General features: G+C 34.4%; 5 protein-coding genes across 5 annotated transcripts; 4 read left to right on the top strand and 1 right to left on the bottom strand. All coding sequences in view use genetic code 12, as the record gives it.

The window, feature by feature from the left end:
- Positions 1-585: 585 nt before the first annotated feature.
- CAALFM_C600810CA (uncharacterized protein) lies at positions 586-1,758 on the top strand (the record flags this gene model as incomplete). Its single annotated transcript, XM_706224.1, has 1 exon — positions 586-1,758. The coding sequence occupies one exon, from the start codon at positions 586-588 to the stop codon at positions 1,756-1,758; it is 1,173 nt and encodes a 390-aa protein (XP_711316.1).
- A 4,897-nt stretch (positions 1,759-6,655) lies between these two features.
- Positions 6,656-8,803, top strand: CAALFM_C600800CA (uncharacterized protein; the record flags this gene model as incomplete). The annotated part of the gene is made up of 1 exon (XM_706225.2): positions 6,656-8,803. One exon carries the CDS (start codon positions 6,656-6,658, stop codon positions 8,801-8,803), a length of 2,148 nt encoding a protein of 715 aa, XP_711317.2.
- Positions 8,804-9,556: 753 nt separating this feature from the next.
- Positions 9,557-10,312, top strand: CTR1 (high-affinity Cu transporter; the record flags this gene model as incomplete). The annotated part of the gene is made up of 1 exon (XM_706227.1): positions 9,557-10,312. One exon carries the CDS (start codon positions 9,557-9,559, stop codon positions 10,310-10,312), a length of 756 nt encoding a protein of 251 aa, XP_711319.1.
- A 155-nt stretch (positions 10,313-10,467) lies between these two features.
- Positions 10,468-13,791, bottom strand: SEC8 (exocyst subunit; the record flags this gene model as incomplete). The annotated part of the gene is made up of 1 exon (XM_706228.2): positions 10,468-13,791. One exon carries the CDS (start codon positions 13,789-13,791, stop codon positions 10,468-10,470), a length of 3,324 nt encoding a protein of 1,107 aa, XP_711320.2.
- Positions 13,792-14,137: 346 nt separating this feature from the next.
- CAALFM_C600770CA (uncharacterized protein) lies at positions 14,138-15,986 on the top strand (the record flags this gene model as incomplete). The annotated part of the gene is made up of 2 exons (XM_019475447.1): positions 14,138-14,253; positions 14,339-15,986. The coding sequence occupies 2 exons, from the start codon at positions 14,138-14,140 to the stop codon at positions 15,984-15,986; spliced, it is 1,764 nt and encodes a 587-aa protein (XP_019330992.1).
- Positions 15,987-16,002: the final 16 nt, after the last annotated feature.

Raw genomic sequence — 16,002 nt, 5'->3', positions numbered from 1 at the left:
CAAACATATCTAGTTAGTCTAAATTTCTTTAATTGGCTTATTCAATTTAATTCAACATGCACATTTGTTTTATAATAGAAAAAGAAAAAAAAAATAAGCCAAAGCATGAAATAAATGAATTACTGAAATTCCAGTTCGTTGGTTGTCGTACTTTGTTAATAACATAATTACAAATACTCCAATATATATATAGCCTCTAGATCAGCACATATTTTTGTATTTCTAAATTTTTCTTTTAGTTAGTTAATTAGTTATATCTGTTAAATTCCATTTCCCATTTATTCTAGTCATTCCTTTATTGCTAAATTCCTATTCTAATTAAAGAAAGAGAGTCATTCGTTTAATTTCGTCTTCACTAATTATCAATCAATTTAGAATCACCAATTTTTTTTTTTGATTTCTCAGCTACATTATACTGCAAAAGATCCAAATACCATTGATTATTTGAAAATAGAGAGAGAACTCTTAATCTTTGATAATTATCYTTTTAATTGTTTTTTTTCATTATAGATCAAGTAACAATAAGTAAATGGAATTACGAGTTTGCCCTGATACTTATACAAACTTGGATTTTGAAATCACGAAATGGAAACAAAAGACCACGAAGCAACACATAGCCCACAACAATCTATCCAATTATCTTCTAGCACAGTACAACAGGATCAAAATCAGAAAGGGCAACCACTGCAGCAGCAGCAGCAGCAGGAGGATGAGCAGCAGCCTCAGAAGTACCAAACAGACAATATTAGAGTTCCTTCTCAGCTTCCGTCAAACTATGATTTCACCACCACTACCGAGACCATATCTAGCTCGTATGTAATGCCGCTGAGCAATATACAAGGTAATTCTCAATACCAAAAACAACATTTCTCCACTGATCCTGTACCGTCACCAGTACCACATCAATTTAGTTACCCAGGCTCAGCGGTATCACAAGCGCCACCACAATCATCAGCTCCACCGCCACAATCACATTCAATACCCCTGTATCATCAATATTTTGGACAGAGTTTACCGAATGATCAGCTACAATTACATTCTTCAGTTCATGAACCAAGAAATACCCATTTATCGTTAAATTCTACAAGACCCTACTATTCTTCAATTTCACAGCCACAACCACCGCCACCACCACCTCCAGCACCACAACGTCTACCATCACTACCGACATATTCAATGCCTGAAACCGAGTCCCAACAACAACACTATGTTTGGTCCACTCAGGACAGTCAATCTCATCACCATCAAGTACCACCTTCTGCAATTACTACTGATAGTTCCACTGCTTCTACTACCACTCGTAATACTATGCCTTTTCAAGTTTCCACCAACATTGATATCAACCGATTCCCTGACGTGACGTCATTGGTCAACTCGAATGCCAATATTGTTGTTCCATTAGTTGAGAGTCGATTTGTTGATGCTAAAATCTGTACTATTTGCGGGAAAAGAATCACTAGAGACATGTCACGACACTTGAGGACCCATCAAGTAGAAGCTCGTTTCCATTGTGTTTTTCCCAAACGTCAATGTCGTCATAAACTGGGGAAATTCAATCGACCATATGATTTCAAGAAACATTTATTGAATCGTCATTTCATATTTGATGATTCAGCAATTAAACGATTACATAACTTGAGTGATAAATTAGATCATTGGGGGATGTGTCCTTGTGGCTTAAGATTTACTGGTAAAGATTGGTTAAATGACCATATTTTAACTAATGATCGTACAAAAAAATGCCGCTTAGTTGAGTGAATTAGAGGAAACACTTCAATAAATAAAAGGGAAACATATCATATATGGATTATGTTTAATTGTATTTTTAATTTCTAGAAAAAGAAGTTCGGTTGATGGAGTGGGAAAAAAAATGGAGGTGAAATACGCGGGTCCACTATGCCAGTTCCGTAAACAATTCTTACTTTATTTCAATTCGTTTAATTAAAAATTGTACTTTATATTATTAATTTTAATTAATTTTTTTGCAATAAAATATACGTTGTTATTGTTGTTTGTTAGTTATACTTTATTTTGCTGTCAATATCTGGCAATAATCCGATTTTTTGCAGTCATTATGAGCCCTCGAGAAGTTACTACAAATTCAACATACTACAACAAGTTTGTATCAAATAGGAAGCAGAACAATCAGATAATATATCACTGTTGTTACAAATTTATGAAGCTTTTCTCGTTATACTTCAAAGAGATTGACGTCACTAATTGTAAGTACACTATTTTGAATTATAGAGCCCTCTTTTCGTTACTCTTTCTTCATCTAAGTTACATTTCATTCTATTCCAGATCAGAAAATAAAAAAGGAAAACCAATTTTCATTGATTGATTGTTCCCCTCTCACTTCCCGCATCAATATCACAGGATGCAACTTGTCATCATGATGTCATAGATAAAAATTTTCTTGATCCGCATCTGATTAGTATTGAGGATCATTTTTATGTACATGTTGTCATTATCCAAGGATACCAACAACTAAACTGGAAAAGATAAATTATGCAGATCTAGATTTTACTTATAGTGTTCGAAAAAAAATAGCAGTAGTACTTTATAGGAATTAGGCTATTATTTCTTTCTTTCTTGCTAATTAATTGATTTTGAGTTTATGCATAAACTATTCTCAAGGCAAGAAAAGTATAGGCAAATCGAACTCAAGGCGGAATCATGCTGAAATTTTGATTGGTAGCGCAAACTATCAGATTTTTTTTTCTTTCTTTTTCTTTAGCGCTGTTAATGTTTTTTTTGGCGAATAACAATTTGGCTAAAATGGTTCTATCCTCTTCCTTGCTTTGATGTGTCTGTAATTTTGAAGGGGATTATTCTTAGCTAGAATCTAGTTATAGTTGTAATACTTTTTGTAAGCCACAACTTACCAGTGGAGGAGAAATTTTATGTACGCCTTCATTCAATCCTCAACTTATACCCATCCTGCTTAACCTTTTTTTAGACGAATTTCAGGAACTTTTACAAATCAGAGGCGGCATAAGTCCATGGTTTAATCAAGTCTTCTAGAACAGTCGTACAATTAACTAAACTAAAACTAAAAACACTAAGGCTCTCAATTTACCTCCCTCTGCTTCCTTTCTATTATTGTTTTGTGTATTAAACTTTGTTTAGCTCTCTAATTGACAACGAGCAAAACTCTCAGCTTTGTGGGATTGCTTTTTTGCTGCTCACTAAATAATAAACTTTTTTAAATATTTCGGGACAACAAAACTAATCTTGGTTTGCTTCCTTTACACGGATATAGATTTTCTTACGAGATTTTGAAACTTTCATCTTGCTGTTCTTCACCGTGACCACAAAATAAAATGCAAGTAACTCTTTTATGTGACAATGCAAAAACTATTTGATTTGAAATTTAAAAAACAAGCGTAGAATAGTTAATGAACAATAACTCAACGGTTCAAAAGCTTTATTATTAGATTTTTAAATTCTATTCCGTCGATTTTGATAAATTGAGAGCTATTGTTACGTTGTCTATTTTGGTAAGTTTGTAATATTAAGTGTAGACGTGATTTACCAATATAGACAACGTGGCAATAGGCATCATAACAATAATGCATCCTTCTTTAAAAAAGAAGTGGAAAAAGTAAAGTAATTGAAACCAATAAGGAATCACAATTTGATGAGTTGAATGCCATGATGACTGGTGTTACAACAATTGACTAAAACTGAAACCTGCTTAGACTAGTTTTCATTCCTTAAATGTATAACTCATTAAAATTGACTATTTACTGGTTATATTTTTTTGATGCAATGTCCAAGATCAACGTCTCAATTCCTAAATAATTTCCTATTCAGTAATTCTAATACACAATAGCCTGTACTATTGAATTTGCTGGTATATTTACCAGTGAGTGTTGGCACTGTGTTTGCTGTAGTGAGACCAAATTACACTCTTGTTTTGGATGAACTGACCAAGGTGTTTTTTGAATTTTTTGTATGTGTGTGTAATCGCGAAGTTTCGGGCAAACTGAACACCGTGATTCTGCCGAGGCGCGACTCAAGATTGTTCAAACAACAGTGCTCACAATCGATGGAGCAAGATCAGATAAAAAAAAGTGTTCCTGACGGTGGAATCCAAAGGGATACTTTAGAAATACCAAGATCTACTTGATTATGCTTGACATCGACAACAGAGCAAACGAAGTATATTTTTGTGGGAGATTACAGAAGATATTCTTTTCTATAACGGATTCTAGGTGTATTTGACTTACAATTCTGGACCACGAGCCTGACATCAGAGTACCTATAATTCAATTGACCAATCTTTATCTCTTGGCTTTTCACATGAGTTTTCGGTAGTCAAGGTAGTCAACAATAAGTGTAGGATAATACTCACATGTTAATATTTTAGAAAATAGAATAGATTACCAAAACCCTCTTATATATCTTGTAAATTCAGGGATTCCCAAATTTAAAACATGGTCAGTATTCCTTCTTCTTTTTAGTTTTTTCTGAACCCCCCGAAGTCCTCTTATTCAAAAGGATAAACTTGTTTTTTTCCGGATTATGTAATACTCAGACATGTTTGATGAAATTTATGGCGTGTTTATTGTCATCGCTACAGTCATTGCATCTATTGCTATTTCTATTGCATTCGCTGCTACTGTCACGTTTGCTATTAGCTTTTTGGCCGGTTTTACATTTATTATTTTCATTGCTGTGGCCATAGCCACTATCATGTCCACTGCTATTGCTATTCCAATTTTATTATTTTAGTCTTGTTTCTGATCTCATGTAACACAGTATTACTTTCATCATTTGTTTGGTCTAAAAGGAATTTCATTTTTGGTCTATTCCATGGGTAATGTCGCTTGTTGAATTTGTGTCTTCGCCAAGACAATATTTGAGCTATTGTTATTAATGATAGAAGAGGCATCACACAAAGAAATACAAAAAAAAAACTATACAAGGTATATAAGTTTCGCAGCTAACAACAAAAAGAAGTAAAAATTTCTTTTTTTTTTCCGGAATTTATTGAGGGACAATGCGGAAAATTGGCAGAGGTGGTAGAAAACAGGCTCGGATTATTGTTGTGTGGGACAAAAACAGAAAATAGAAAATGAAAGAGTCTACCAAAACTTGAATGAGAGCATATTTTTCCTATTGTTATACTTTTCTTACATGAGGTTGCTTTTAAGTGTCATGGAAATTAACAGCGATCAGCAATTGATGCAAATTTGATAAAGGAGGGGTGTGGACGATGCGATAATTTGGGACTCAATACAAGGCTTCCAATGTCGTTCATTTCATTTTACCATATGTTTTGTGTTTCTTTCTACTTTTAAACTTTTCAACCCTTTTTTCCCTAAGTATGTGGCTGTGGTCGGCATTTGTGTATTTTCTTGTATGAAAACCCATGACTCTATCAAAGTTCACTGGAGGCAAACTTTAGATCCAAATTTCATGAACATGATTGCTATTTAGCCAATTAGGAAGAGTGAAAACAAGAGATGAATCTAATTTATGCCATTTTGATTGGTTAACATGAATACTATCAAATGTATTTAGCTTTGAGGTTGATTTCATTTTAACCTTGAACCCATATCACAGATCAAAGCCTGTACCGGGATTTTCTTTGCTTTTGTATCAAATATAGTTTTCTTGTTTTTTTATTACATATAATTTCTAACATAATTCGAGCCCAAGAATTTGATTTTGCATTTATTATTTTTACTTTTTTATAACCTAAATTGAACTGCGATTCTGAAGATTGCCATTACTAAGCAAATAATCAGGTGATCAAAGCAACCAAATAGAATCCAAATAGTATAAGAAAAAGGTATTCTATTACCAACAAAAACTGAACAAAATTCTTGTATTGTAAATTAAAGGTATCAAGAAATTCTTCATGTTGCTTTTTGCAAGAAATTACAAATACAAAGAAAAAAAAAAACACAAGTGAAGTAGATGGTCTAACTAATTCAAGATCTCTTTTCCCTTTCAAAATAATTACCAAGTCGAGCCAAAAGTGTTGGGTCATTCGACATGCCACTGAAACTTGGCACAGATACTTGAACATTGTACATGTAAAAGTGGGTACGGAACGGGAATAGCAACTTTCGGATATTAATACGACATTCAACAGAAATTGAAATGTCGAATTATTTTTTTCTAGATTCGAGTTATTGTGTAATTAGAAAAAAGACATTACGACATTATAGCCTGGGCTTAGAAGTAGTAGTAGAAGTAGTACCAGTGACTAGTCGTTTCTACCGCCACTAGGACCCATGGGCAAACCAAGGACGACAACCCTCAGAAGGCAAGAGAAAACGACATAAATAAAATGAGCAACAAAAACAATTGAAAATCATATAGTAAAACATAAAAATAAAATGAGAGTAAAAATACAAAAAAAAAAAAAAGAACAAGAAAGAATTAATTACAAACGAAACTAAAATATAAATTCATATACAAGTTTTAATTTCATATTTTTTTTCCATCATTTTCTTTCACACACCCATTCATCCATTCAACAACCACGACAATTACTAATCATCAATAGCATCATAAACCACTACCGTCGCCACTACTACTTATTCTTCATTTATTTGTTTCCTTCTTTATAGTATCCATACACACCTTATCTCCATATTCACTAATTCTACTTATTCTTCACTACATCAAAAAGTTTAACATGTCTGCCGACTACCATGCAAAGATGCAACAAATGTTGTTCAATCGATATACAAATCCAACACCTAATGTTGCCCAGGAGGCAAACGTGCCACATATAGCAAACCAAGGACCTAACGCAGCTATCGCCACGACTACGACCACTGTCAACTCCACTATGGTCCCTACAATGAACAACAACTATTATCCACAACCAAACGGCAACCATGCGTCTGAGATGAGTCTACTAACGCCAAACATATATGAATATAAGTCAAATGTTATTGAAAATCAGGGTGGCAACGATTTTGGATACTTCTCGAGTCGAGCTGCTGTGTCGGTACCTTCGTCACGAATAGACAGTTACAACAGCAATAATAGTAACACTTTTGAGGAAGAAATTGAGCGGTTTACCAAGGAACATGACTCTAATGTCATACCTATTCATGGATTTAACCACCACCAAGAACAATTCGACAATCATTCTACGATAGATAATTTAGCATGTCACATGGCTGTACCCCCACAACTACAACAGCTACCAATGCCAACATTACCACAACAGACAACGGCACTACCATTACCACCGCAGCAACAACAACCAGTGCCACAGCAAGGAATGCAGTTTTATGACACCAATCAAGAGTTCCTTGAACCGGTAGCACGTCCTCAAGCATATAGACAAAATACGGCACCAGCATCTAGTTTATCTATACAAAACTTGCAACAGCATCAACTCCAACAGCAACAACAACAAGCATATTATAACCATCTTCAACAACAAAATACCCTCAAATCGTCCGATGTCGGTTTAGCAAATCGTCACTTGAATGTGGCAAACGATCATTTACACGTAAGGCGTGAATCTTTTTCTCATGAAACTAAACCCAAAATTAAAAAGGGCAGACCAAGGAAGAAGCCAGCATTCCATTTACAATTAGATAATGTCAAAATATGTGTTCCAACAATAACATCTTCACAATCGGATTCGGGAACTGATTATTGGAATAGAACACCTAGTGGACACGTCCGTCGAAGACTTGCATCTTCCACTATGGCAACTTTGGTCAACGGATCTAATTCAAAATCCAATGAAAGTGATTTGAAAATTGCAGACAAAGATTTGAGTTTTGCTGATCGTAATTTTGCCATTCCCACATTTAACCTCACCCCTTCAATGGATCCTCCAGGAAACCCCAATGGGTATTTTGAATTGAACACCACCCCTGGTGTCAATGGGAATCTTGAAACCTCAGGTGGGTTCTTTTCACCGGCCATTAATGATAATTCAGTTAACAACTTTAACAAAACCTTTGAAGATTATTTACAAGAAGCAGAGAAATTATCTGATCATAAAGGCACAGGTGATAATAATAATAATGGCAACATTGCTAGCATCAATCAGAGCAATATCGTTGATTTACAACAAGGTACCTTGGAAACTAATTTTACAGAATTAGATATACCACAAAGTCAGAGTATGTTCACTCCATTGAATTTTGATTCCTCAGTTGGTGACGACTTTTTATCACCCGAAAATGGAACTCAGTTTGATCGCGGCCGTTTATATTCGAATGAGATCACACTGCAATATTTAACTGTTGGGTCAGGAGACGAGGAAGATGATCAGGGGCTGGATTTCAGATTGCAATTGCCTGTCTTGCAGAAAACTGTTTCTGGTCAAAGTGGTCATAGTCCAGGCTCCGTAGGATCTGAACTGGCATATTCTGTCAGCGCTGGTTATACTCCACCTACAATGAGTGTCACTGGTACAGCCAACACTAACACGAACACTACCAAGCTTCTGAAAAAGAGAGCTTCCAAGGGAGCTGTTTGTAGTGTTTGTGACAAGTATATCAGTAGGGATATTGCCAGACATATGAGAATTCATGATGAAGTTGGTCGTTTCCAATGTGTTTACCCCAAAGCGATGTGTAATCACAAAACACAAAATTTCAATCGACCTTATGACTACAAAAAGCATTTATTACATCTGCATTTCGTATTTGATGACCCAAAGGGGAAAGCTGCAAATACATTGACTGACAAATTACCTATTATGGGATCATGTGAAGCATGTGGTGCTCGTATGATTGCCAATGATTGGTTGGAATCACATATTTTAACAAAAAACCCAAAACTCAAATGTCCCTACAGTAAACAAGGCTAATTAATACTTTTCCTGTTCCTTTTTTTTTCACCATAAGTTGCATTTCGTTTAGGAATAATACTTATTAATACTTATTGTTAGTATTATTGTTAAACACTAGAGTTGCTATATAGATTTGTTTTGTTATAGATAACGTTATTTACACATTTAATGAATTAGTTTTTAGATATCAATTGAGAAACATGCTCTGGTCTCTTTGTAGGGTGTTGTAAATTAAACAACAGTCATATTTTTTAGGAAATTAAAAACATTCTCACCTAAGATGCAAATGTTTTTTTTTTCGGGCTCGGCATTCTCACCTCATCTTTACTTTTCAATTATTTTGGTGCGTTTTGATCTATTTAGGTAATTGAAAATTTGCTCATTCTCATCAATCTCTTACCAATCCAACCAAGAAACCACAAACACAATTAAAATAAAAAATGAACACTATAGATCTATTAATTATGACTAAGTCCTAATAATTAAATCTCAAGTATGAGCAAATATTCTTTGACCCTTTAAATACCTTTTTATTTTGCTCATATTTTTCTTTCTTTCTTTCCTTTTTTCTTGAATTCAAACCCCATATTCATTCATTTAACATTCGTTTCTTTGGCCTTGCCTAATCAGCTCATTCATAAACTATTTAAACTCGAGTTTATTTCTTGTTCTTGGAAATTCCTTATTTTAATTTAAGTTACATATTATCAACACCACTAATTAGATATATTTTCTTCATTTATCAGTCAACACCACATTTAACCTTACATTATGGAATTCTTAAAAAGACACGAAGGTCATATGCATATGAGTGATTCAGCCACATCAATGGTAACGTCGGCCACTTCAGCTGTTATGGACATGGCTTCAGCAACAATGAGCATGACAATGTCATCTTCTACTTCCTCATCATCGGGTATGGCTATGGAAGGTATGGACCACGGTTCTTCTCACATGGCAATGAACATGTGGCTTACAGCTTCATTTAAGGATTATCCTGTTGTGTTCAAAGATTTAAGAGCTAGCACCAAAGCTCAAGCTTTTGGGATATTTGTGTTGTTATTCTTTGTTGCCTTCCTTGCTAGAATGTTGGAATTTGTTCGAAACTATCTTGAAGAAATTGTTTGGAAAAATAATAATTATGCCGAAGTAGAACAAGGGATTTCTCAACATAGTGCCAATTTACAATCACCACCCGTCAAATCCTGCTGTGATGATAATGCAAAAGAAGTTGTTTCGGATGAAAGTATTGATAAACAAAATTCCCCACAACATGAAGAAACCACAAAAGCTCGTGGAACCGGTAAATCATTATCTTTGGCATCAACTATTTCTAGAGATATTATTAGACTTGCATTATGTATTATTCCAGATTTGTTTGCTTACTCCTTGATGTTGGCTGCTATGACCTACACTTTGACTTATTTCTTTGCCGTGGTTATTGGCTCCGGTGTTGGAAGATTTGTTGCTGAAAGATTAATGGAACACTACAGAATTAAAAGAGGTCCTCCTAGAAATTGTTGCTAAACAACTAAACATAAAAAAGAAAATTACTTTGTTTTTTTTTTAGAGTATAATCATATAATTATAATTCTTTAAAATACAGTTTACATAATAATTTTTTAATTAATAATATACAAATATATATATAATATGCCCTTGAAAAACTATATTTCTTTTTTCTAATCAAATATTCCGTCAATTTTCTTAATCAAATCATTATATTTCCCTTTATTGAACAGTGAACCATTACCATCAGCCAATTTTTCACTATAAATCAATCTTGCCAATGTATGGTATGCGTCTTTAGTGTAGTTGTCTCGTTTGCTCTTGATAAATTTAAGTAAATTGAATTCATTCATAGTAAACATTTCAAAATATTCAGATGCCTTTGTGAAATCAATTGTCTCTGGATTAGACGATAAGTTTCTTAACATTTGTTGTACTGTTGAAATGTTTAACAATATTCTCTTAATACCATTGCTATTAATCTTTCTCACAGCTTTGGATCTAGTGATTATCAAATCATTAAGGAATTGAGAAAACCCAAGAAATATACTTTCTCGTTCAATGTCACTAACAGTTTTAGATAACTTATTATCCATGGCAAATATTTCTTGATTCAAATTGACAATAAAATGATCAGCATCGCCTGGTTCAGTTACAGGACACCAATCAACGTGTTTAAAAGACATAGTGACAAAATATACTGCTTTACACCTCAATTCATATCTCAAGGCCAACAAGGTTTTGTCTCTAATCGATTCAAAGTTATGGATAATATTATTAAACTCACCAATTTTTTCTGAATTCAAGGCAAGGTAAATGTTATATTGTACAATATCAGTTCCATCTGGGGTAAAGTTGATTGCCTGTCTTCCGTTTTCTAAGAAAGACCAATTGTATCTTAATTTGTCCACTGTCGAAACTTTGATAGTCTTGTTTTGCTCATCATCATAAATGCTATAATTGGATTCCTTTTTAACCAAAGGTAACCAAGAAAGTATCCAGGTGGTAGTTAACAACAAATACACAATCTGAGCATATGCCTCGTGATCTAACAAATCTTCTTGGTGTGTCACGGTTTCATCATGTAAAACAACTTTAGATTCTGATTCAATTAGTTCTTGTAATTCGTTAGCAGTTTCACCTTGTACTCCACGTTGAAGAATTTTACCACTGATCTCAGTTAACACAGGTATCTTCATCCATTTACTTACTCTCAGAGGTGGTCGCACAATGTTTGTACCTTCACCAGTGGACAATAACTCTTGATACAACTTGTTGTACTCATTAGAAAAATTCTCTAACGTCTTTAAGACGGCCCCTGAGAAATTCTCACGATATGACAATGAAGTGTTTAATATTAAACACAATTCAAGAAACATTTTTTTGAAATTATATGCATTTTCATAAATGATCAAATTGGATTCAACATTGCTAACTGCATTACCAAGAATTTTGAAATTTGAATCTTGACTTAAAGATATTAAATCTAGTTTTAATCCTGAATTAACCGGCATTGCTTGTTCAATTTTCATAGAATAAGCACCACCAACTTGTTCTCCAAAATTGAACTCAATAGTGTTTCGTAAATATGACAAAAAGGATATTTTCATAAAATCCTCAAAGAAATGAAATGATGTTCTGGCATGAACACCTCTGGTTTTTTCATCTTCAAAGTCAAAAAAAATTCTTTGTGACCCATCAATGAAAATTAAAAAAAATTCTAAAATGATTCTCATATTGAACAAATTCTTGGGAACCAACACTTCAACAGTTGCATTAAATGACTCATGTTTGACATACGGAGTAGCGGTTTCTATAATAGCTCCATTGTTATTATCGTCCGAAATACTATATCCGGGAAACACATCGGCCAAAACATCAAGAATTTCTTTTGTTGTTTTATTAGAAGGGTTATAAGTCACATCTTCAAATTTGAACAACTCTTTTTTCCCTAATGCATTTGAAATCTTATTACGATTGGTGGCACCAGTAGTGTCTGCCAAAGAATGTAACTTATAATTGTGGTCGTCATAAATGTAATTCAACATTAATGCCTTCAACTCCTTTTGGATTGTCTTCCAAATTGTAAACAAATTACGTGCATGGAAAGTATCCGGTCTCCCCATTTGAGGACTATCAAAAGTAGGTGTGCTTTCAGCAACAGCCTTTGGTGTTGACGGCGCTTTTCCTTCTTGCAATAATGTCACAATTTGAGTTATTACTTTATGTCTTTGGAAAGTAGCCAAACACCTGATAAAGATTGATCCAAACAAGTCTTGCAAAAGAACAACAGCCGAATCACTAAATGAACCATGCACAATAACGTCAAACAATGAGCCATGATCAAGGTGCTGCATTTTAGATAACTTCGATAACGCATGCCCATTTCGCAGCTTAACTGCCTCTGTGGTTCTGTTAATTAGACCATGCAATTCCAGTTGATTAGTGTCAAGTAAAACTTCAACTGCTTGATTCAACCTGTTGAGTTTGGATGCTGTAAGCAAAAGCATATAAATGTAATAGAATGACTCTGTGTTTGGATTCAGAGTTGAGTCTAACAAGATTTTGTAATCGATGACTCCATCATTCTTACTATTATGAGCATGGAGGTCAGGCAATTGATTAACTATAAAATTTTTCACTGGAGAAGTCAAAAAATCGACCACTTCCGATATATCCAAATTTGCTGAATTGAAAATAAATTGTTCTAAATTCTTCAGATCTAACAAAGTCACAAAGGAAGTCAATTGTGGATTACTGGAATGAATAATATTCTGCCATGCAATGGCTCCTTCTTGTGGGTTTCTGTTGTATTTTAAATAGATCTCATTCTGTAGTTCATCAATAATCATATCAAATAGTTTGTTAGACTGTTCTTCAAGATATGTTTTTATCCCATTCATTGCCGGTAATGACCACAAATTATATTTTTCTGCCGTTTTGTATCCTTCGGAAATCACGTCGTAAACCTCGTGTATCTTTTTGTCAATGACCAATTGATCAATTTTCCCAGGTATTTCGTTCATTTCAGCCATTGCATCCAATACTTCAATCATCTCTGAATACTTGGCAGAAGCCAGTGACAATTCACCCAACACTGCTGATCGATCGTGCACTTCTTTATTGGAGTATTCCAAAAAGTTCTTGATTTCCAAAGAGTCTTCCTGAGAGTTTTTCATTGTAGATAGTAAGGTATTATATGATCCCATACTTTTGTTGAATAAATCGTAATGTTCGTTCACCACACTACGTAAAGCTTGTTCGGAACTCTCTTTCAACATGTTGAATTCTTGTAATCTATGGGCTAACCCAACTGAAGTATCATCTAACAATGCCACTGCCATTTCAATTGGATTGGCATCTTCTCGAAGCATTTGAGGCCAATCATATTTTATTGTATTGTAGACTTCTTTCAAGGAATAAAGGGATTCGTCAACTGTGCGCAGATCATAATCATTGATCCTAGGGGAATTACCAGAATATCTTCTTATCGACATAATGACCTCGGAATTTGTTTATATATCCAAAGATAAGATCAACACTTTCTTATAAATTGATTCAACAATGATTCTTAAGTTCAACAGGGTGTGAATTTGTGTTGGCAGAATTAAAGTAGTGTATTTATTTTTTTTTTTTGCTGTTCCCTTTGAAATTTCGATTTGTTCGTTTTTTGGAATTACCCACACACACACGGGCTCGCGAACTGCTTCAACTACTCTTTCCACTCGCTCGCTAGCTTGAAATTTGAATCGGGGCTACTTTACTCGATTTTTTTTTTTTCACTCTACAATTCCCAACTAAACATCAGAGTTATTTTTTGACAACCACCTTTGCAAACACAATATGGAACCAACACCTCTTATTGAATTGAGTGACGATGAAGATGAGATTGATTTTAAAGTGAATATTACAAGAAAACCAATAAGTTTGACAACCAATGAACCAGAAGTGATTGAACTGTATGTATTTTTTGTTTGTTTGTTTTTGATCAAAACATATCTACGACGCGTATTGTTTGATTTACTAACATTCTTTAATACGCAGACTTAGTGATTCATGTACCGAAGATCCTCCTATTTTGACATCAATACAGTCTAGTCAAACGAAAGACTTCCGATCAAGTCCCAACCCGAAACCAAACCAAACATTCATTTCCACAAACAACCAGACATCAATTTCCAAACCCACATACACTTCAACTGAGCAAATTACAGATGTGATTGTTATAGAAAGTGACGAAGAGGAAACTAGCATAGTGCAGAAAATTAGTGGAACTTCAAAAATAGTGGCGTCAACGCGGTTACCATCGTCTCCAGTTAGCATTGCAAACCAAGAACCAGAGAAAACAATGAATGATTCAATAGTGGATTCTAGTTTTTCGTTTCTGATGGATAATCTTGTAACGACAATCCGTAATGGTGGACCTAAACTATCATCATCAAAGCCTGTTTCTCAGCCTGTATCAGCTGGATCGGGATTATCATCTGGCCCAAACCCTGTTTCTAGTAGTTTTAAAATGCCACCGTTTGTGAAATGGCTTTCTAGTGACGACGACGACGATGATGAAAAAGAAGAAGATCCAATTGTACCTACATCACAACCGGTTCCACATGAAACAAATTTTGATGCTCAACCAGCAAAAAGATCCAGAACTGTGCAAGAACCACCTCAACTGGCACCAAAACCAGTAAAGCGTTCTAAAACTGTTGATCAAGTAATAGATTTGCCGCGTATTGATAATTTCCAGTATACATCAAAGGATTTAAAAGAAGCTAACAGAGCTACAAGAAAGAAAGAAGAACTTTTAGCAGAAATGGAATTACATATGGCGGAGTCTGTCTATTCTAGATTGGAAGATTTGGTCAAAGATTTCCAACTGCGTGTTATAAAGGCTTCATATACGTTACCAGTGATTTTTTGGAAACGAAATATAAATGCAGCTTATGATAAAGAAAGAGATATATTTATACCGTGCCATCCTAGAAGGGTTCTTGAAAAGACATTTGTTTTGTATTACCATGCATCAGTATTTTTTGAAAAACTACGAAACCACACTTTGAAAGTTGATGTATCTGCAGCAAAGCAACAAGCATTGGCAATAACACCAAATGAATATAATGTAATACTTGTGGTTGAAGGGTATGATATACTCTTGAACAAAATCAAAGCATATGAACAGAGATTATTTAAAAATCAAGTTCTTCAAGGTTTAAATGTTGAAGAGCAAAGAAGACGAAGAAAAGATGATACGGAAATGTCTAAATACCCGTCCTCGTCAGAGATTGAACATTTAGTCAACAAGGCCCAAATAGACTTGAAGGCAAACATTTTTATGGTAAGAGCAAAACAAGAATCGATTATGTGGCTCAACTCATTTACACACATGATTGGTCAATCGCTATATGACAAATTTGAAAGAAATCAGGGATTGGCAAATCTCGGAAATGTTAAATCGGGAGCAGATACCAAATCAACTTTTTTGCAATCAATGAAACAATTCAATTTGATGACTCAAGCAAAAGCAGATATTTTGTATGTACTGCATCAGTCTCTACATCTGATGTACACCAAGCTTCGATCTCATGGAACGTTGGGCAAAGATAATTTGAAGAGAAACATTGTGCCACCTTCAGTCGATAGTAGTATGAAGAAGTTTTTCACTGCTGATGATCCAGATATGGTCATTAATTAATACACATATAGTTATA

Source organism: Candida albicans, chromosome 6 (genome assembly GCF_000182965.3).
Source record: "Candida albicans SC5314 chromosome 6, complete sequence".
In the NCBI taxonomy this organism is placed as follows: domain Eukaryota; kingdom Fungi; phylum Ascomycota; class Pichiomycetes; order Serinales; family Debaryomycetaceae; genus Candida; species Candida albicans.
This window is presented reverse-complemented; position numbering and strand designations above follow the sequence as displayed.